The sequence below is a fragment of the Pelophylax lessonae genome (genome assembly GCF_965119305.1).
Source record: "Pelophylax lessonae genome assembly, chromosome: 9".
Taxonomy (NCBI): domain Eukaryota; kingdom Metazoa; phylum Chordata; class Amphibia; order Anura; family Ranidae; genus Pelophylax; species Pelophylax lessonae.
In genome coordinates, this window is record NC_138776.1 from 234,234,819 (window position 1) to 234,258,207 (window position 23,389).

The 23,389-nt window shown below is 42.8% G+C and overlaps 1 protein-coding gene across 1 annotated transcript in view; it reads right to left on the reverse strand.

Moving 5' to 3' along the window:
• Positions 1-23,389, reverse strand: part of ANTXRL (ANTXR like) — a 237,486-nt gene that overhangs the window by 126,978 nt on the left and 87,119 nt on the right. Inside the window, exons 5-7 of the mRNA XM_082268219.1 lie at positions 12,467-12,503; positions 10,345-10,424; positions 6,923-6,991 (exon numbers count right to left, since the gene is read on the reverse strand). Coding sequence (XP_082124345.1) covers positions 6,923-6,991; positions 10,345-10,424; positions 12,467-12,503 — 186 coding nt within the window. The remainder of the gene's footprint in view (positions 1-6,922; positions 6,992-10,344; positions 10,425-12,466; positions 12,504-23,389) is intronic.

A 23,389-nucleotide genomic window follows, 5' to 3' on the forward strand; every position in this document is an offset into this window, starting at 1 on the left:
GGACCATAAAACAGCCTGAGTAAATGCCTTTAAAAATCTTTTCGAGTATACTAAGATAGAAAGGTGGTACCTGGTGGCAGTGGTAGTCAAGCTAAGGGGGCCCAAACAACTGCGGAGTAAGCTATAAGGCAGAAAAATATTTTAAATCAGCCTTCGGACCATTTTTCCTAGAAGCCTTTCGAAAAACCAAGCCACCAAAATAACACTGAAATTCATATTCGATTTAGCCATCCAAATCTGTGAAATTCAGCCTAAATTTAACATAATCCAAAATTCTGATTGTATGAAATCCATTTAGGTTACGGTAACATAATTATTTAAGTTTGGGCAATATAAGCTTTACTATTTAAACATTTGCTTTTCAGTACATATAGTTTGTCCGTAGTAATATTATGCCTTCGGCTCCCCTGTCTGTTATATCTGTTTTTGACAGTCCAGATCCTGTCTGTGTCCATGCAAATCTTCCTCAGAGCCCTGGGCTGCCTCTGTCCCTCTGCTTCATATCATGGATTTTGACTTCAGGAGGCATTTCACTTAACATAGAGTGAAAGCACATCCGAAAGGACAGAAATGAAGGAGCAGATAAGGAGTCTCCTGGAGCGCACACAATAATAAGGAGCGGGTGGACAAAGTAAGACTTTGAAGAAGGAAAATAAGAAACACTAACACCCTGTCATTTCTAGGCTATCTGTTGTTAAAGTGAAACACGTTGCTGCGCCATTTTTATCATGGGAGTGATTTGCTGCAGTGGTCAACAAAAGACACTCAAAGCAATTTAACCACTTTGCCACTGGAGGATTTTGCGGTCTTACGTACAGGCCACTTTTTGCGATTCGGCACTGTGCGACTTTAACTGACAATTGCGCAGTCATGCAACGCCGTACCCAAACAGAATTTACGTCTTTTTTTTCCCACAAACAGAGCTTTCTTTTGGTGGTATTTGATCACCTGTGCGATTTTCATTTTTTGCAATATTAATTAAAAAAAGCAACAATTTTGAAAAAATAACAATATTTTTCTACTTTGACAGTTAAAAAAATATCCAATATATTAAATTTTTGTCATATATTTAGGCCAAAATGTATTTAGCTACATGTCTTTGACAAAAAAATTCTCAATGAGTGTATTTTTAACCGCTTTATGACCGGAAGGTTTTACCCGATTCCTGACCAGGCCATGTTTTGCGTTTTCGGCTCTGCGTTACTTTAACGGACAATTGCGCGGTCGTGCAATACTGTACCCAAATTAAATTTATGTCCTTTTTTTCCCCACAAATAGAGCTTTCTTTTGGTGGTATTTGATCACCTGTGTGTATTTGATCACCGCCGCTCCTCCCCTGGCCCGACTCCCGCTGTAACTGAATACAGCGGGAGCGAGCCTCCGGCGGTGCGCGAGCGCCGCCGAGAGAGGGGAATGTCTGGTGACATAGGTCTACGTCGCCAGACGATAAAGAACCACTTTGCCGCAGTACAGTCAACGTGACTGGTCGGCAAGTGGTTAAAGAGGGTTATTTCTTACAGGACTTCCACATTCTTACCTGCTTGCTGTTCAATATTTTTTAGGAAATGTTCTGTTAGTGTAAATATAGACCACTTAGAAAGAATTACTCTGTCCTGTAAGAAGTAGGGTTGCCACCTCATCCCTTTAAACCAGGACACCCATTAATTACACATGTTCTGTGGCTGATAATGGTGGTAATTAAACTTACTTAGTGCCTTATATTAGCCTCAGAACCTGTGTAATTAATATGTGTCCTGGTTTAAAGGGATGAGGTGGCAACCATAGTAAGAGGTTCTCTTGATAGCCCATCTATTCCCCCATGCATTGTGGAGGTGTAGAGCACTGCAACCAGGGAGGAAGGGAAGAAGGTCATATGTTTTCCCATAGCTGGTAGCATCAGTATATCACAGGGTTCCATTTAGTGACCAGGGCAATGGAGGAATATGATAAAAATATCTACAGCATGGCCACTATCATATGAACCTGACTACAGCAAATTTTATCTGGCCTAAGTAGTTGTAGCTTTCAGGATGATTCCTATGAAGTTGGGCTGGGGTGTTTAAAGCGGAGTTCCGGCCTCGGGGGTGAAATTTAGATAAAAATACCCCCGGAACAGTCAGAGCTAGTACAATCCATAATGGATAGCCTCTGAACTGTCCCGGATCGCACTTACCTTTTAGAAGAAATACTTACCTTGAAAATTTCTTCTCCAGCGCTGCCATCTTGGATGTGGGCAGCTGAAGCCAGCACATCCTCTTCTGCATCCTCTTCCGTGTCCTCTTCGTCCCAGAATGCCCTGCACCGGCCCCGCTCTTCATTTCCGGGGAATTCGCGCCATCCCTGCACAACTTCTGGGCATGCCCAGAAGCTGTTTAGCAGGGAATGATGCGCCTGTACCGGAACTGACGAGCGGGGCCGGTGCAGGCGCATAGACTCCTAGGAGCGATGATGTTACATAGTTACATAGTTACATAGTAGGTGAGGTTGAATAAAGACAATAGTCCATCCAGTTCAACCTGTGTAGGCATGTGTGGCTGTAATCATCTCCCATACCCCTGAATGTTCTGATCCTTGAGATGTAAGTCTAAGAGTCTTTTGAAAGCCACCATACTACCCGCAGAAACCACCTCTTGTGGTAGAGAATTCCACAATCTTGTTGCCCTAACAGTGAAGAACCCCCCGCGTTGCCTGAGGTTAAAACGCTTCTCCTCTAATCGCATTGTATGCCCTCGAGTCCTCATGCAATCCCTTCGAATGAACAGCTTTTTTTCTAAGCTGGGATCCCCATTAAGATATTTATAAATTGCTATCATGTCCCCCCTCAGACGTCTCTTCTCCAGGGAGAATAAATCGAGCGATTGTAGACGCTCTTCATAGTCAAGGTCCTCCAATCCCCTAATTAGTTTATGTTCAGCTCCCGAGAGTCATCGCAAACAGGAAGAGACGGCGCGAGCCGCGGTCGAAGAGGGAGGAAGTAGAAGGAAGGTAAGTATACTTTCTTAAAAAACAAGGCAAGTAAAGAAAAAAAAATCGGGAGCATCCATTTGTTTTTCAGGGCATTTACAGCAAGCAGATGGGCCAAAGTTGTTTTTACCTCGGAACTCTGCTTTAAGTATAGTTTAAAGTGGTTCCAAAGGTTCAAGGGCATTCTATGCATTAAGGTAAAGAAACCTTCTGGGTGCAACTCCTGCCCCCCATCATTCTTACCTGAGCCCCATTTTGATCCAGTGATGTAAATGAAAACAGCTTCTTTCCTGGGTCCCACTATCCTCATTGGTTCACAAAGCAGTGTGAGCCATTGGCTCATGCTGTTGCAAATCAGTCAATGGGGAGAGAACTGATAGCAGGGGCCAAGCCACGTTCTGTGTGTAAAAGGACACACAGAGCACGGCTCAGGAGTGAGCCTGCTCAAGTGCCCCCATAGCAAGAGACTTGCTATTGAGGGCACTTGGCAGGGGGGAGGAGCCAGGACCACCAGCGGGGGACCCAATAAAGAGACGATCGGGACTTCTCTGAGAATAACAATTGCACAAAGCAGGTAGATACAACATGTTTGTTATTTATTTTTATTTTTTTAATTCTTTCCTTTACAGTCATTTTAAGGTTTGGGGAAAGTGGGTTATGGTTCTGTAACAAAAGTACTTTTCCTTTAAAGGAAACATACTACCAAATGTTCCTAATTATTTCTCAACATTACCAGAAATAGTGTCAACAAATATAACTGTATTCAATTACCATATCAGAAAAACCACTGAAACCTTTATAATACATTAAAATTATGTTTATTGTTTATTGTTTCGTATACCGTCTGGCCACTTCCTTCATCTGCAACAAGCCATTTATTTTGCAATACACCTTTGTCAAGACAAACTCCAGCGCTTTCGACACTCGCTATTGGATGCCCTGTTGTCACTCAATAAACCTCGCATTTCAGATATCCCCATCACCTCATCCCGTTCATTGCAGAAGACTCTGACTCAGCCCTCACAGTGGGAAAAGGACTTTCATTATGAAAATCTATCACAACGGATCCTCATGGGGTATAACACAACCCGTTCCTTTATTACTAATGAGTTTTGGAGGGAACAGCAACTGAAAATAGTCCACAGAGCCTATGCACCCTTTTCAATGTCGAAGGATTCGACAAATCCACAAAAATGCTCTTGGTGTTTCCTATATAGACCTACTCTATCTCACAGACTTTGGTCCTGCCCAACCATCTCTACATTCTGGCAACGGGTAGAAACTTTCGTCTCATCGATCACAGGCCTCTCTCCCACTGGCAACCCTGTCATCCTGTTGTTTGGCTTCCTTGATGGCCGAGTCTTGGGCCTGGATGCAACACAAGCATCGCTACTCTCCTCTCATAAAGCCTGGATATCTACCTGTTTCATGCTGGCCAGGAGGGCCATTCTCAAGAAATGGACTGTAGCTACTCCACCTTCACTTAAAGATATACAATTGGAACTAACCAATCTGCTCAGCAAAGATCTCATAGAAATCAACTTCACCTCAGGTTCCAACTCATGGTTCTCCTCCAAATGGGACAACTACCTCACTAAATTCCCATTGCCGAAGGATAAACCGTTCAGCCTGCAATTTTTTACAACTTCTAGGGACAAGCCGTCCTCTCCCTATCTTTAAACACATCTCCCACTACCTCTGAGCTCTCACCTAGGAGTCGGTCTCAGTGATTTTCTCGCAAACCCAACATGAATCCATGCTCGGATCTATTATGCTACTAGTTATTACTAAAATCTATGGACTCTTGGATCTTATGTAGTGCCCTCTCTTATATCTCCGATCGCACCCACCTCACCAGGAGGTCTCTAGGGTGGACCTCCTTCCTTCCTTTCCATCTACTGTTAATTTGTTGGAACAGTTACACACATGCTTTGTTTGTATTACAATGTCTCCCACAAGGTCTTTCTCAGTTACAGTGGTATTCTTTTTTTCTTTTAGGGTATTCCCCCCCACCCTTTTACTTTACTTTTCTGCCCCCCTCCCCCCCCTTCCCACTTTCTTTTTACCTCCTATTCACCCTCTGTGACTAACATCATTATCTATTTTCCCCTTCTCTCTCTTCCCACCTTCTCCCCCCCTAGGTGGATTGTAACATTGGCAGGTCGTTCAACTCCGCTCAAATTCAGTTTATCTGTAATGCTTGCCAATATTGCCTCGCCAATGTACACATGGTTCGAATTTGTTGTATTTCTCAGTTGTACACACGGTTTTATACTTTTACACTTTTGTACTGTTTTTTTGAAAAATGTTATAAATTGTGTTTAAAAAAAAAATAAAAATAAATTATGTTTAATTAGTAAAATCTAAAACTCCTTAAAAAGAGACAGAAACCATATTAAGGCTCCATTCACATGTAGGCGTTTTGGGGCGTTTTTGGGGAGTTTTTCTGCTCTAGGATCAGCTCTCAAAACGCCCAACAAGACAAATCCTATTCATTTCAATGGCCCCTGTTCACATCTGAGCGTTTTGACGCTGTAAGCAAAACGCCCAACGCTCAAAAAAGTACACAAGCTTCTTTTTGGGCAGATTACAGGCGTTTTCCATTGGTTTCTATTCAATCTAAAAACGGCTGCACAAAAAACGTCTGTAAATCGTGGTAAAATCGCGGGAAAAATTGCGGTAAAATCGCGGTAAAAAAAATGCGCAAAAACGCTACGCTCAGGTGTGAATGTAGCCTGATATCTCTTATTCATATTTATAATTTATGCAGAAATTATATGCATGCCAATGTACAGTTGCATGTAAATTATCTAACACGTACCCTACACTAAAGCCACCACCCTAACTTTTTGACTTTTCCTGTCTACATGCTCTTGCTCTTTTGTGGGCTGCATAACATTGTTCTGGACTGGCCTCCAGTACCAGAAAAAAAACAAAAAAAAAAAAAACGCTATACCTTTATATCACGTAAAACTACTAAAACTGAGAGATTATTATAACCCCTAAAAGCAAGTTACTTATCTTCAACAATATCCTGTACCTCAAAACTTGACATCTAAACCTCCAGGAATCAGTTTTGTTCATTAAAGCACTGTGCATCATAACCTACTGGTAACTTTTCATTACATTTTTTTTTTTTTAATGCTGCTGATATTCAGGGCAGAAAGTGAAAGGAAATTCCCCTCAATGATTTACAGCAAAAAAAAAAAATCTAACAAGAGTTTTAACTGTTTTTTTATGGAAGAGCCCTGGGGCCATCTTACAAAAAAAAATTCAAAGATTTCTGAGCTAGAATTTTTTTTTTTTTTTACAGAATTCTGACTTTAAAAGTCAGAATTCTGAGATTAAAAGTCAGAATTCTGCTGTCAATCAAAGTCAGTCAGCCAATCAGAGAGAGAGGGGGCGGGCCATGCCATGGCTCTGTGTCTGAATGGACACAGGGAGCTGTGACCTGGCTTGGGTGCCCCCACAGTAAGCTGCTTGCTGTGGGGGCACTCAACAGGAGATAAGGGCCAGGAGCACTGAAGAGGTACCAGATAAGAGGAGGTTCTGGGCCACTCTGTGCAAAACCACTGCACAGAGCAGGTAAGTATAAGAAGTTTGTTATTTTTTTTTTTTAAACGAGCCTTAGCAATCACCTTAAGAATCAACCCCAACAAACAAAGTCAACAAAAGAGGAACCACTATGTTTAATTTCAAATGATTGGTGTTTACTCCCCAGTGCACCTTTGCTATCATGCCAAGGAAAGATTTTAACTACTTTGGTGATCATTTCAAAAAATCAATAAGTTAATTTGTCTGTGAACCTTTGTGACTTGTACTGTAAGTTCTAAAACTTTATAAAAATATACCCTTAAAAAAAAAAAATTAAGAATCAAAATGAATTCAGTTCAAAGCAGGAACTATTTATCGAATTAGAACAAACATAGAAATGTTTCATGCTACTTCAAGTACCTACTTGAGTTTCATTAAAGTCTTTCACTCCGACACAATAAACAATAGCACCCAAGTCGCGTGCTCTTTCAGCCTAAAAAAAAAAAATATATGTATATAATTATAATAAATAATATTAAAACATAATGAAGTGTACTGTGAACCATAATACTAGTTATGTATATAACGCACATTAAAGCAGCAGAAAATGAAAGCCCTGACTTTACAGGAATTTGTTATTTTTATCTAATACATATTATTCTGACGAGAATCCGTTTCAGCAAGTAGGGATGGGTGAATCCACCTGGGTTCAATTTCAAGGGGATCACTAAATCCTTTCTGAAATTAACTACATGCAAACCTAACAGCCAATCCCACTGAAGCCTATAGAAGGCAAATCTTGCTATTATGACCATTTTTGGGGCTAAAAGGCAAATTATTGCCAAAAAGAGCATATGGGGATTGGCGCTGGCAATGGGAGACATTTAACAAAACAAAAAATTATTTTAAAAATACCACCAATTGGAAACATTCCATAATATGGGGGTGTCGCAGATGAGGTGATTGACAGACAGCTTGTGTTGGCGCTTCCAGGTATGACTGTTTAAAGTGGCACAAACCCTTCATGATGAACCACACTGCACCAGCACATTTAGGATCATGTGCCAAGGACCAAACATGTGTGATTTATTTTTTTCCCAGGTGAATTGAAGGCTGCAAGTTTTTTTTTTTTTTTTCCAAAACAATTTATTGAAAATTTAGCAAAGTACACATCAACCAATTCAAGTTCAAGTAACGCAAAGTGCACATACAAATGGTGCAACAGAAAATAAAACAAAGAGAAAAACAAAACGGTTATACACAGTGCACCTGCGGACATAGGAAAAAAGATAAGGCATCGTGGAAACACAGATAGGAAACATATCGTATATGTAAGGTCACAACAGTAGAAGTATCCCAGCTGTAATTAAAATCTGGGGTTTTGGAGCAGGGTGAGCATCGCGGTAAAGCATTCTGGACCCCGACACCCCCTAGGGGGAACTTGCTGTGTTGGGGAGCAGAAAATGGACACCATACATAAGGCAATTCCCAGGCAGTAGGGGGCCACAGTGGGGATACTCGTAGGTGCGATCAGGGAGAAGCGATGACCTTCGGAGGTTGGCAGGGGTGTCCGGGGAGGAGGGGCGTAGGGGAAAGAAGGGAGAGAAAGGGAAAGCGTGGGGGGGAATAAGAGGGGAGAAAGGGAAGGAAATGGGAAAGGAGAAAAAAAAAGAAAAAAGGGTGGGGGGAAGCAGAGGTCGGCCCGGCTGACGATTGCATAGTGTAAGATCAAATACGGTGCAGTGGACAGGCATGTAGTGAGGTAGGGTCGTAGGAGAAAACCGGGTGATTAAGTGCTTAATGTCTGAAGAAGGCAGCAAGTTAGTGCTATCATCACACACAACCTTGCCTGACTCAAAAAGCTGGGGTCAGCCTCAGTCTTGGCCTGGGCAGCTGCCAACAACTCTGACCCAGTTTGGCTCCTGTCCCTCAGGCATTGAATCTGCAACAGAATGTAGCCTGGGACAAAATGTATGCTCTTGGGCGAGAAAGATGGTTCTAAGGAGTTGGAGGGTGAGAAAGAGGGCTACATGTGCCTTATTTTACCATAGGTTTTGCCACATGTTGCTGGTTGGAAGCTGAAGAGTGGGAAATTTTAGTGGAGAATGGGAAATCATTTTTCTTTTGACTACTGGTGATTTCTGTGGTTGCATTTTTAGTTTCTTTGGGGTCTTACTGGTGCTTCATACAAGTCTTCAATAGATCTACCATCTGGTAATCAGATGTTCTGTACTGTACGACAAGTTATGAACCCAAGTGTCTACAGTCAGTATTTCCCCTCTGTAGATCAATGGTATTTTCACCTCTGTAAATTAAAGCGGAGTTCCGGGCACAGATCTCATTTTTTGATGAACATACCCTCGGGACAGTCAGGGCTAGCACATTCCACAATGGCTAGCCTCTGATCTGTCCCGGTTTGCACTTACCTGCAAGAAGAAATACTTACTTTGAAAATTTCTTCCACAGCGTTTCCATCTCTCTTGTGGGCAGCTGAAGCCGGCGCGGTCCTCTTCGGTGTCTTCTTCCGCGTCTTCTTCTCCCAGAATGCGTCGCACCGGCCCCTCTCGTCACTTCCGGTGCGGCGCCCGGAAGTGACGTGCGGGGCCGGTGCCGTCGCATTGATTCCTGGGAGCGATGACGTTCAGCTCCCAGGAATCATCGCGAGGCAGGAAGTGACGGGGTGAGCCTCGGCGCTGGAGGAGGAAGTACCCTGAGGTGAGTATTTACGATCTTCGATTACAAGGTGAGTGTACAAAAAAAAAAAAATAACTATCCAATTCCTTTTCAGGTTATGTGTAGCTAGCGGAGGGGCACAAAAAAAAAAATACAGATTTTGTGCCCGGAACTCCGCTTTAATGATTTCTTTCTTCGCATCCAAACTGTGCCTGCAGTGTCCTCTAGGTTAAGTTGAAAGGTACTCTAGAAGTGGTGAGATTTGTGCTCCTAGACTATTATAAAGCCCCGTATACACGCAACGATTATCGGCCGACCGATCGTCCGTCTTTTGTCCAGAGTTGTGTTTTGTTGGTTGGAATGTGCCTAGACTGCACACGAATTTTCTCGCCCAACAAAATTCTACTTCAGAAGTGATGTCATGTGTTGGGTTGCTTTCTTTGTGTTCTTTCTTCACTGAGCATGCCCAGACTTGCTGATCAGATTTTTCCCTGTCGAAATCTGTACTGACTGCACAAAAATCGGCCGTTGTGTTGACGGCCAACAAAAATTTTATAGTCTGCACACCAGATTTTTTGCGGCCAAAAAGTCGGGGTTGGTTGTCAGAAGCATCATACTAACAAGCCGAAAATCGGCCGATCGGACGTTGGCCGAAAATTCCCTTCCAATTTTCGACGCGTGTGTACGGGGCTTTAGTCAGTGAATTTAACAAATTTAATGAAGTGAAATTTGATTAGGAGACTCCTGAAAACGTGTATGGGGCGCCTTTTAAGTCATTTGCAATCTGAGAACTTTATGGTAACAGTATTGTTTTACAGGCAAACCTTCTACAATGTTTTAAATGAATCTGAAACTGCAAGTGGCAATTGAAACCTTTAGCAGAAGCATAGAAGATATGTCTGTGTCACTGTATTCCGTGTTCTTTGTTCTCAGATCCTGATATTGAATTCCCACATACCAATCAGCATTCATGTATTTACAATTACTGTTTAATCCCTACAACTTTTTTAATTACTCCAAAGGCTACACAATCTGAAACTTTTTAATAACACGTTAGTTAATTTCACCTACAGCTGGCAGCAATTAAGAACAACAGCTGGCCATATAATTGGTATAATTGCTAGGAGCTCTTATAATAAAATAAAAATAATTACGTAATAAGCTTTCACTTACCTCTTTTTCTGCATAGTAGAACTGGTTTTGCTGAAGTTCTCCATCAGTTAGGGCTATTATGACACTGGCTACCCGAGCACCTGAGATAGAAGAAGTTATCTGTCAAACCAAACCAAAATTGATACCATAATTTTGAGTTGTCAACAGTGGGTAAATCACACAATGGCTTTTTCCTTTGTATATCTCAGTAGCAAGATTTCCCTTAAGAAATAGCACTCCTCTGCTAATCATCTCTCTGATTACACTCACTTCCCATTTAAAATCAGACTCCTTAGCATAGTTCGTAATTTGTAAGCTGTGAACCATTTGCATACATTTCAGTTTATAAACTCAAAGGTATAGGGATGATCAGCAGTAAAGGTTTTTTAACATACTGGAGTGGGTCACATTGAGGGGTCTGCCCAGAGGCGTAACTAGAACCTTCAGGGCCCCGGTGCAAGAAACCATGAAGGGCCCCCCAGGCCCCTGGCCGGGGCCCTTCCCTTCAAGCCTAGGGCTCTTCCCACTGACCCTGGGGCCCTTTAATTTCATTGCAGGGCCCTTTATTACGGTCCAGCAGCGGGAACTTTTCACAAGTTCTGCAGTGGGCCCCCTTCCTGCCATCTTGGAGCCTCCCCACGGTGGTGGAATGCCAGGGCCTGGTCGCAAGTGTGACCTTTGCGATCCTGGAAGTTCACCCACTGGTGTCAGTAGTTTTTATTTTTTGGTATTTTAATTGTATTATTTTTTATCATTTTATTTTATTTTTTTACAATGTGACTGACTATTACTCTGCCCATTCAGAAAAGGAAGGAGCTGGTAAATTACATATTTTCCGACCCCTTCCTGGTTCTCTATTGTGATACATCCCCTGCAGCAGCCAGCAGGAGTGGGGAGGGTTCACAGTGGGGGAGGGGGGGACAAGGGGAGCACACAGGGGCCCAGAGACAGCAGAACACAAGTGAACTGGATAGGAGGAGTGGCGGGGAAGCATACAGAGGAACCAATCTCCTCCATTTTCTTCCTGCAGCTACAGGAAGAAAAAGGAGGACAGTGATTTCTCTACATGCTGCCCCCACCGCCCCTCCTATCCAGGTGTACAGGGGAGCCGCACAGGCCTCCTGGAGCAGGGGGCCCGGTTGCAATTGCAACACCTGGAGTTACGCCCCTGGGTCTGCCCTAAACCTTACCTAATACCTAAAGAGAGCACTTAACGCTCAATATGCTCCAACACTTAATCGTTACACCTAACCCTTAACACTAAAATTGTATGTTAAAAGTGTATCAGCATTCAGCACAGCTCCTCTAAACATTATTAATAATTTAATGTCTTTTAAATACATTTGCTGGCTTTTTCTAGTGGTGTTCTTGTGACTGCTTTACCCTCTCTTCCTCGTCAAAGTGCGACAGGTAGAACCAGAGATTCCTGATGATCGGCTACTTCTGCCAACAAGACCAGTGAAGCCACTCCTTGCCTATCACACCATGCAAGACTGGAAGGGGGAGTGCCAACCATTGAGATCACAAGCTGACTAAGGGGCCACAGATGTGCTATGCATCCACACAGTGTTCTGCAAGTCCCAGAGCAAGGATGCAGATGTGATGGAGAATGCAAAACTGGCTGGAAACATCCAAGGCTCTATGTTGGGCAGATACATAGTTAGGAACAATGCAGGGAACATCCTGCTGCTAGAATCTCCAAGCGTTGATAGACACCAGTTGGGTACTTATGCCTCGTTTTCACTGAGCAGTACAGTTCGGTACACAATTTTTGCCGTTTCCATTGTCAAAAGTTGTGAATAGTACCCTAATTCTGAACCGTACCACTTTTTTGGGACCCTTTCGTTGGGGTACCAAGCACATTAGTACCGTACCAACAGGGTGGAGCTACACTGTTGAGGTACTGTTGAGCTGAGGTACTGTTGGAGGTGGAAACGCAAGCCTGATCAAGGTGTACCATTCCAAACCGTACTGAACTGTACCGAACCAAACCGTACCGCTGAGTGGAAACGAGGCATTAGACCACCAGTTTCTATCTTTAACACAAATAATATTTTAAGGAGGACTAAGCCTTTAATACAAAAATGTTTTACAATTTATTCTTAGTAACTAAACAAATGCTACTGAAGCAGTATAAACTTACCACCGTTGTTGTTTTCATTATTGATCTGTTCATTGGCCTGTAACAAACAGAGATAATAAATGCCTCAGCAGTAATATGATTTATTATAATACAAAAAATCATAGAAAGTGAAAATGTCATAAGTAACCAGGAATGGGGGAAATTTTGGGAAATAGCTGCTAAACTTGGTGGAAAGCAGGGAGGAGGATAAAGTAGTGTTGATAATTTAGCGCGGAGGGTTTTTTAACATCTGTTTTAGATAAGCGCTGCGCAAACTGTTGGCGCTATATAAATCCTGTATAATAATAATAATATGCAGGCATTAAAATACAAGCTGCAACACTCCAGTGGCATCACAAGGATCACAGTTTATTAGAAATGACAACCACAAAGACAATCCCCGTCCAGAACTGAGTAAGCCCTGTTGGGTGAAACGCTTTAGAGGGGAGTTCCCATGGACGGGGACAGTCTTTGTGGTAGTCAATTCTAACAAACTGGAATTCTTGTGACGTCACCTGAGTGCGCCACTTTGTTTTGTTTTTCTTCCTGCAATTTGGAGCATAATCAGCGCTCGAGGCAGTGCAGGAGGATTTGTTTTGGAGCAGAGGCAGAAATCACTACACACTACTTTTGTATATACAGTACTATACAAGTGAAAGTGATCACTTTAAAATGACCCTGTGAGGTCCTAAATCTATCTTTATCTCTATCTGCAGCCCTCTCTCCTCCATAGCTATTTAACGTACATAATTTAAATAGCATTTCTTACGATACGACTGTCTAAATTACAACGGCGACTGGTGTTGTTAAAAAGCCCCTCTGCGTCCACGAATACAACCTTAACATGGGAGAGGTGGATATCAACGACCAGATGATGGTGCTGTACTTAACTGCCTGTAAGGCCAGACACTGGTACAAAAAAGTACCTGTATACTTATTCAAATTGGCTCTGCTAAACGCTTCTGTGCTACACAAAGCGTCAACAGGAAGTGGATCCTTCCTAAAATTTCAGGAAGAGATCACCACAGCCCTTCTGTTTCCAGAAGGTGCTGTGGCCCAAATTCACAATCCAGGTGCAGTGAGCCAGCTGCATGAGAGGCGTTTTCCGGATGTCCTCCTTGGTACCTCTGCTCAAAGAGCACCCCAAAGAAGATGTTGTGTCTGTAGAAAACGCAGATATAAGTGTGACACCCGCTATTTTTGTCCCTCCTGTCTTGGCCAACCTGGTCTCTGCATCGGGGACTGTTTCCCAGTGGTGTATTTAGGTTTTGTGCTGCCCTAGGCCTGAATAAACTTGTGCACCCCCTAATTAAAATATGACTCACCCCTTCCTGTAAAGGCCACACTCCTTCCTGTTTATGACCCGCCCTGTCATCTGTAAACCACAGATCATCAGAGCCCATCAGTGCAGCCTTATCAGTGGCCATCAGTACAGCCCCATCAGTGGCCACCAGTGCAGCTTATCAATGCCGCCTCATCAGTGGCCTTCAGTGCAGCCTATTAGTGCCCATCAGTGCAACATATCAGTGCCCATGAGGGCACCATATCAGTGTAGCCCCATTAGTGAAGCTTATCAGTGCCACCTTGTGTCCATCAGTGCAGCATATCAGTGCTGCCTTATCAAAGTAGCCTCATTAGTGCCTATCAGTGCAGTTTATCAGTACCCACCATTGGCAGCTTATTAGTGGCCATCGGAGCAGCATATTAGTGCCCAACAGTGCAGCATATTAGCGACCATCAGTGCAGCATATCAGAGCATATCAGTGCAGCCCCATCAGCTCTTTTAAGATATTTGGACTTGTGTTTGCTGCCAATGATTGTAATCATAGGATTATGTCACTTATTTGTATAATAAATAAGAAGTCCAGAGTCATTATACAAATAAGTGAAATAATCAGTGGCAGCAAACACAAGTCCAAATTTTTTGCTGCCCCCCCCCCCCCCCCCTTACAAAGTGCTGCCCTAGGCCTGGGCCTTGTTGGCCTAGGCCAAGATGCAGCACTGCAACAGGTCGCTATCACACATACTAGTGGAGTATTAGTATAGGGTACAGCACAGTCTGGGGCACACTTTCACACAGGGTCTCAAAAGATGTTAGATGGCTATAGCATTTTCAGAGACCCTAGCCTGGAACATTTAAAGTTTTTTTACAGCTACAAAAAAAGTGTAAAAAAAAAAAAGGAAAAAAAAAAAAAAAGCCAAAAGTAGTTGTCGTTTTATTGAGTTCATTTTCTGTTCTTACCATTTAACTGTACTTTATAATATACTGCTATACTGTAATGTTTTTTGTTACGGTTTTTCATTGTTAACCATAGTTTGCTTTGCAGATACCACCATTCTACTGTTTTACTGTACTGTATACTACTATATTGTAATGTTTTATTATTACTATGTTTTATTGTTAACCATTTGTTTGCTTTGCAGGTACGCCCATCAGCTGCAGCACTGATTTGTTTATCTTGACAGCAACAGCGTTTGCTCTCAGCATATACATAAATCAATGATTGCAGTGCTCTGGGAGGTGACTTCCCCACCGCAGTTAAAAATAAGGGCATATATTTTTTAGCACTTTACTTGGCAGAGATTTCTTCAGCCACACCGATTGATGTGTGAATGGAGGAATCGGTTATGTTCCTTCTTTTTTTTACAAAAAAAAAAAAAAGAACATTGCATGTATGCCCATCATTAGAAGTGGGTGGATGCTGGGAGGTCTAATGTGAGCATACCACACACTTTCTGGAAGAGACTTCTTCATTCACATCGATTAACTGGCTGCATGAAAAAAAAAAATAACATTCCAATATATGCCCAACAAGGACCAGCGACGTACTGGTACGTCGCTGGACTTTGAGTGGTCATACTGGGATAATGCCTGCAGGTTTAGGCATCGTCTTGGTATTATTTTTACAGCCAGCGGTCGGCTTTCATGTAAAAACTTGACTGCTTTTACAAGCTGCCTTCCACGGTTTTCTCAGGCTCTCCGGTCCCGCCGGGTAACCCAAGACTGCAGCCGGTGGTTCTGTCAGCTGACCATAAAGCTGATCGGAGACCAGAACGGCTCCAATCATCTCTTTGGCCTAAGATACCAGAAGCTACAAGCATTTCATGACTTTGGTTTCACCAGATATAAACAGCGCCTTTGGGAAATTGGGAAAGCATCTTATCACACCGATCTTGATGTGGTCAGATGCTTTAAGGGCAGAGGAGAGATCTAATAGACCCTAATGTTTTTTTTTTTTAAAAAGTACCTGTCACTACCTATTGCTATCATAGGCAATATTTACATTCCCTGTGATAACAAAAAGAAAGAAAAGAAAAAAGGGAAGGTGTCAAAATAAAAGAAAAAAAGAGACCGGAAAAATTTCAAAATTTTCATTTTTTTTTTTTTTACACAAAGTTGACATTAAATGATGAAATGTAAGAGGACCAATGCACTACCTGAGGGGTAAGACTGATAAGCAAGACCAGCAATAAGTGCCAAAAAATGTTGATAAAAATGATGAAAAAAGAATAGAATAGGATCGAAAAAGCAGCCAATTCTATTTGGTGTCACCACCGTGTAAAAGAAATGTAAACAATCAAAAAATCGGCACTAATTCATAAATGATAAATAATGTAAAAGCAATAAAGTGTATATAGTGCACAAAAAAAAATATAACAAGCATGCACAAAGGCTTGGATAGCATGTAAAGATGAAGAATCACTGATGTCAAAAACCAAGTGGTGGCGTACAATAATTGTAGAAAGTGAATGTGATCAACAAAAGCAATAGAGGGTGCACAAATCAATTGATAATGTCCAATAAATGGTGAGGAAGTGCCCAAAAGATATATCAGCAAAAAATTGACTGAAGTGATAAGTCCACAAATCAAACGGTGATGAATGTGATTTCAAACAGTGTTGCCGGAAGATTAAGTGTGTCACTCCAGTGGATTAAAGTAAATGTGTGCAATGGCCTCTCACCTCAATGCACACTCAATGAGCGTGTTAAAAACTCCTTGGGTATAGCCTGGACCTCTTGTGGTGTGGAATGGATGATGTTTAAATGTCATTAAATGATATATTGCTAACAGAGGCCATTGGTACAGTGCCTTGCGAAAGTATTCAGCCCCCTTGAACTCTTTTTTAAAAAATAAAAAAACTGAAAAATTGGGCGTGCAAAATTATTCAGCCCCCTTAAGTTAATACTTTGTAGCGCCACCTTTTGCTGCGATTACAGCTGTAAGTCGCTTGGGGTATATCTCTATCAGTTTGGCACATCAAGAGAAAGAAATTTTTGCCCATTCCTCCTTGCAAAACAGCTCGAGCTCAGTGAGGTTGGATGGAGTGCGTTTGTGAACAGCAGTTTGCAGTTCTTTCCACAGATTCTCGATTGGATTCAGGTCTGGACTTAGACTTGGCCATTCTAACAACTGGATATGTTTATTTGTGAACCATTCCATTGTAAATTTTGCTTTATGTTTTGGATCATTGTCTTGTTGGAAGACAAATCTCCGTCCCAGTCTCAGGTCTTTTGCAGACTCCATCAGGTTTTCTTCCAGAATGGTCCTGTATTTGGCTCCATCCATCTTCCCATCAATTTTAACCATCTTCCCTGTCCCTGCTCAAGAAAAGCAGGCCCAAACTATGTTTGACAGTGGGGATGGTGTGTTCAGGGTGATGAGCTGTGTTGCTTTTACGCCAAACATAATGTTTTGCATTGTTGCCAAAAAGTTTGATTTTGGTTTCATCTGACCAGAGCACCTTCTTCCACATGTATGGTGTGTATCCCAGGTGGCTTGTGGCAAACTTTAAACGGCACTTTTTATGGATATCTTTAAGAAATGGCTTTCTTCTTGCCACCCTTCCATAAAGACCAGATTTGTACAGTATACAACTGATTGTTGTCCTATGGACAGAGTCTCCCACCTCAGCTGTACATCTCTGCAGTTCATCCAGAGTGATCATGGGCCTCTTAGCTGCATCTCTGATCAGTCTTCTCCTTGTATGAGCTGAAAGTTTAGAGGGACGGCCAGGTCTTCGTAGATTTGCAGTGGTCTGATACTCCTTACATTTCAATATTATCGCTTGCACAGTGCTCCTTGAGATGTTTAAAGCTTGGGAAATCTTTTTGTATCCAAATCCGGCTTTAAACTTCTCCACAACAGTATCTTGGACCTGCCTGGAGTGTTCCTTGTTCTTCATTATGCTCTCTGTGCTTTAAACGGACCTCTTATACTATCACAGTGCAGGTGCATTTATACGAAGACTTGATTACACACAAGTGGATTCTATTTATCATCATTAGTCATTTAGGTCAACATTGGATCATTCAGAGATCCTCACTGAACTTCTGGAGAGAGTTTGCTGCACTGAAAGGGGCTAAATAAATTTGCACGCCCAATTTTTCAGTTTTTTTATTTGTTAACAAAGTTTGAAATATCCAATAAGTTTAATTCCACTTCATGATTGTGTCCCACTTGTTGTTGATTCTTCACAAAAAGTTACCGTTTTATATCTTTATGTTTGAAGCCTGAAATGTGGCAAAAGGTCGCAAAGTTCAAGGGGGCCTAATACTTTCGCAAGGCACTGTATATGTGGAATTACACCCTAAAATACCTTCTGCTGCTTCTCTTGAGTTTAGGGATACCACATGTGGGAGACTTTTTGTGAGCTTAGCCGTGTACGGGACCCTGAAAACTAATTACCGTCTTCTTCAGGGTTTCTCAGGGCTCAAATTGCTCATTTTACATCCTCATTACCTATCAGTTTTGGAGGCTCTAAAATGCCAAGATAGCACAACCCCCCCCCCCCCCGCAAAATGACCCCTTTTCAGAAAGTAGACACCCCAAGGTATTTGCTAAGAGGCATAGTGAGTATTTTGCAGCTTTCATTTGTTTTGGATAATGAAGAAAGAAAAGGAAAATGTATTTTTTTTCTTTTTTCAATTTTCAATACTTTGTGACAAAAAGTGAGATCTGCAAAATACTCAACATACCTCTCATTAAATAGCTTAGGGTGTCTTCTTTCTGAAATAGGGTCATTTGGGGGGAGGGGGGTTTTGTGCTGTCTTGGCATTTCACGGCCTCCGAAACTGTGATAGGTAGTGAGGCGTGAAATCAACAATTTACGCCCTTAGAAAGCCCAAAGGCAGTGATTGGTTTTCGGGGTCCTGTATGCGGCTAAACTGCCAAAAAGGCTCACACATGGTGTATGCTCATACTCAGGAGAAGCAGCAGAATGAATTTTGGGGTGTAACTCTACATATACTCATGGCATGTATGAGCAATATATAATTTAATGACAACTTTGTGTAAAAAAAATAATAATTTTGTAATTTTCCCAAAACCTGTGGCAAAATATAAAATATTCCATGGACTCAACATGCCTCTCAGCAAATAACTTAGGGTGTCTACTTTCCAAAAAGGGGTCATTGGGGGGTTTTGCTACCTTGGTATTTTATGGCCTCCAAAACTGTGATAGGTAGTGAGAAGTGAAAGAGCAATATATAATTTCAATGACAACTTTTTGGTCATTTTTTAAGCACCTGTGACAAAAAAATTAAACATTCAATGGGCTCAAGATTCCTCCCAGCAAATTCATTGGGGTGTCTACTTTCCAAAAAGGGGTAATTTGGGGGGGGGGGGGGATAAGCAGTTAGAGAGTAAAAAGCTGCTTACTTTTGCACAAACCAACACAACTTACACCACAATTACCACTACAACTTTTGCACAAACCAATAAATATGCGCTTATTGAGATTACTTTTTATCAAAGACATGTAGCTAAATACATTTTGGCCTAAATGTATGACAAAAATTGGGTTTTTTGGATATTTTTTATAAGCAAAAGTAAAAATTTTCATTTTTTTCTCAAAATAATCACTCTTTTTTTGTTTGTATCGCTAAAAATAAAAATCCCAGTGGTGATCAAATACCAGCAAACGAAATCCCTATTTGTGGAGTAAAAAAAAAGGACATAACTTTTGTTTGGGTACAGCATTGCATGACTGCAAGATTACCAGTTAAAATCACGCAGTGCCAAATTGCAAAAAATGGCCTGGTCATTAGGGGGGGGGGGGGGGGGGTAAAACCTTCCGGTCCTTAAGTGGTTAAAGAATACAGAACCAAGTAACATTTTTGGTATACAGTATTTTGAATGGGATTTGCTAATAGCAAGAAAAGCAGTAAAAAAGATCCCCTGCAGCCAACAAAAATAGATCACCAACGGATCACCTGCAACAAAGTACACCCACTGCAACACTAGAGACCCAGCAGCAACAACAAATACCTCACAGACAGCATTAGCAGACCCTCCGGCAGTCGACAACAATGGACCTAACAGCAACAATAGATTCCCCCAGCAGCAATGGAGCATCCATAACAAAATACCTGCCAGCAATAATAGACCCCTGGCAGCAACAACAGATCTTCCCCAGCCAACAACAATTGACCCCTTCCTCAACAGTGGATCCCTCCAAGCAACAACGGACCCCCCAGAAACAATAGATCCCCCACCAACAACAACAGACCTCCCCAGCAACAATAGACTCTCCATTCCCTTGCAAAACTAGATCCCCTCCAGGGATAATAGATTCCCCAGCAGCCAGAAGCAATAGACCCTGCAGCACACCCCAGCACCTCTTGCCATTACATGTGTCGGAACTGCATTTCCCCGCACTCCTGCTGAAAAAAAGCCCTGCCTGTGGCATATCTATCCATGCATGGGGAATCCCGAACATATGCACATGTGCAGCTGGTTCTTGGCATCTGTTGTCTTGCAGAGATCTGCGCTGTATTTGCATAAGCGGAAAAATATCCTGCATGTGTGCAGACATGCTGCCAGGTCTATAACAGTTCTAAGAGAGCACCATCATGTGTGTGCAATTCAATGGCATGCATGCACCCCACAGCAAAACATTGTGTCATGGGATGTGTGACAAAGAGGATGGTTGGAGGCAGTGGTGGCCCGTCCATTAGGGGCGCAGGGGCACCACCCCCCCTCCATGCGTCTAGCCCCCTAATCGACATGCGGGGCACCGGACGCATGGACTCCAATGGGGTTTTTTTTTTTAAGCACGTGATTAGAGCCAGAGACTCTAATAGGCTTTAAAAAAGTGTAGGCTCGGGGCGCAGAGCACTGCGCCCTGAGCCCACCCAGTTGTGTGACAATAGCAAATGAATATTCGCTATTGTCACACTGATTCTCCTCTCGGCCAAACAAGAAGTGGGTCCTGAGACCTGTTTCCCAATTGGCCAAAAGGAGAAGGCATCATATTGGCCAAGGTGGGAGAAGACAGCCACCAAGAGGGAACATGGGGACTGAGGGGGAAGCCGCTGTCTGTCAGTCCCGTGGAGCATGGTAAGTAAACTGGCGTGGGGAGTCTGAGTCCGGGGTCCTTCTGCCGCTGGAGTGATTGGAGGGGGGTCCATCTGCCACTGCCGCCATTGGTTGGAGGGGGGGTTTGCCTACATCATTCTCTCCTAGGCAAGGAGCTGCTGGGCTGCAGCTCTTGAAAGTTACGTAACCATTGCAGAAGTGAGGGAGCATTTTCGTGATGTGTAATGGGGGGGAGGGAGGAGCCAGGAAGGAAAACATATTTCCATGGATGAAGGTCTGCTTTAGGGGCTGCTGCAGCAGTGGATGGAGCCTGCCTAACTTGCTCTCAGGAGCACTGTCAGCCAATGAGAAAGACAGAGGGGGAGAAGGGAGGGACAGCAGCCGTTTCACAGAGAAATAGGTTCAGTGTGCCCATAGAGAACCAGGCTGCTAATTATCTGTCTGTCACAGGGTGGAAGTCCCTCTAATGATGGGGAAGAGCTTGTATCTCTTTTATTTGCCTTTTTGCTAGTCAGACCTCAGAGAATACAGCCTTTGAGCCTATAACTACTCAAGATAAAGCAGCAATGTGAGATACTGTGCAGAACAGAGCTGGGACTGAGCATTGTTTCTTGGAGTTGTAGAGAAGAAAGGCAGAGTTAGAATTTTCACTAGAAGTAATAAAAGTCTGTAGGCAAGTGCAGTCTACGTTCTCCACTGGAGTGGCACTGCAGTTGGAGAGGAAGTCAGGAGAAACAGGGTTCCTCTTTGGTTTTCTGGGTCATTGGGGAAGCTATCCCATTGGATGCTGCCACCGCATGTGACTTTGGCAGCCATCTTGGGTCAGGCAGAGCCTTTTTAAGGCCCTGGCTCCCCGGCGTTGGCACACTTTTGGGACTTGGTAGCAGTGTTAATTATATCTCGAAAATATTTTTTACTATTTGGGTTGACTAAAAAATTACTAAAACAAATCAGATGACTAAAATACAACCTAAACTAAAATGTAATTTTAGTCAAAAGACTATGACTCATGGTACTCAGTGTGTGATTCATCTGGTCTAGGGGAGTGTTTCACACTGGTCCAATAGGGAGGCATATTGGACAGTGGAGGAAACCGGACTGATGGGTACACAGGCTTTGATACAGCCCCAGTGATTGGCACAGACTGCTGTCTCGGTGCATTGTGGGGTGTGGTATAAAAGTCAGGAGCATATGTGCTTGGGGTCTTTGGCTGGTGAGCAGAGTCCCGGAGGTAGGGTGACAGCTGTCTCCTCCTTTACATTGGTGGCATGTGGTCACAGGCAGTCAGCCTGGTAAACCAGAAGGAAGGAGCTGAACCCAGTGGTCCAGGAGAGCTGACTAGAGGGGTTGAGACACTGGAGAACCTGGAAAAACAGTATTGTGAGTACAGGGGATCATGTCTGAGGGCCTGACCTGTTAGGGGACCAGCTGGTGGAATGAAAGATAGTTGCTCAATCAAGTTTCATAACAGAGACTTTACCTTAAATTCATCTAGTGGCAAGGTAAATCTGCAGCTTTGCTGCATCCTCAGATAGGAGCCCTCGTCAACTGTGAATAGTTCAATTCTGGAGTATCCCACTCTATCCCTTCTCCCATCCCTATTTATAATAAGACAACAAACACAACCACAACCCCTAGACTCATCTGGGCTGGAAAGTAAAGTGGGAGGTTTGGGCATACAGTTGCTAACGGTAACCCAGAGGGACCCAAAAAGGTGAAGAATTCAGCAGTCCTCAAGGGAGCAGTGCTACATACAGTATATCACAATGGCTAAATCTGTGTTTTTACTGCATGTTCAAACCATTATACCTTAAATAATAACATGTTATTAGATTTTTATTCAAGGAGTATATAATGAGTTTGGAAATTCTAGAGAAATGCTTAAATAATGCATTACAATTTAACTAAACCCATTCGATTTTAGTCAGCTAAAATGTACTGGAGTGTGACAGTACCAGTCCCATTTAGCATCTGTCCCAACATCCTTTTCTTCACTGGGATACTGACCTCCCGAACCAGCCAGGTTGTCTATGTTTAGAACACTGACATGGGACATAACATTGCTGTCACTGGCCATATAGCATTTTGTTGCATAGATCTAAAGTGTGGCCGCCGTACCATGTTCCTAAGGTACCGGTCAGCCACACTTCTTCCAGCCAGGCCTATGGGGTTAATGCCGGTCACTAATGCTACCCTGCCCTCTTCGCTGTTTGTATTATGCATATTCCAAGCACAAAGACCAGAGGTAGAGTAAGAAAGGGGAAAGTTTCCTCGAAATGTCCTTCCCACTGACAAAATTGGCTGCATGTCCAGTTTTTGTTGATAGGATTTGTTGAAATGTTTGAATGTACCTGTGCCTCACGGTATTGGATGTACAGTTTACCCCGCCCTGTGTCTCTATGCAAAGAAGGAGGGGGATATATCCAGGGATATATATACTTGTATCTGTTCTTCAAAAAAGTCTTATGCTTTTATCAACCCTACTCTGTCCTGACTAGTGACTGGGTGGGCTGCAGGATCGGGTATTGTCCTGGCACTTGGCAAGGGAGCTCATGCAGCAGACAGATATACTCCTCAGAAGTACAGGGGTCCGTCACATGGAGAATTTAGTCGACTAAAATATAGG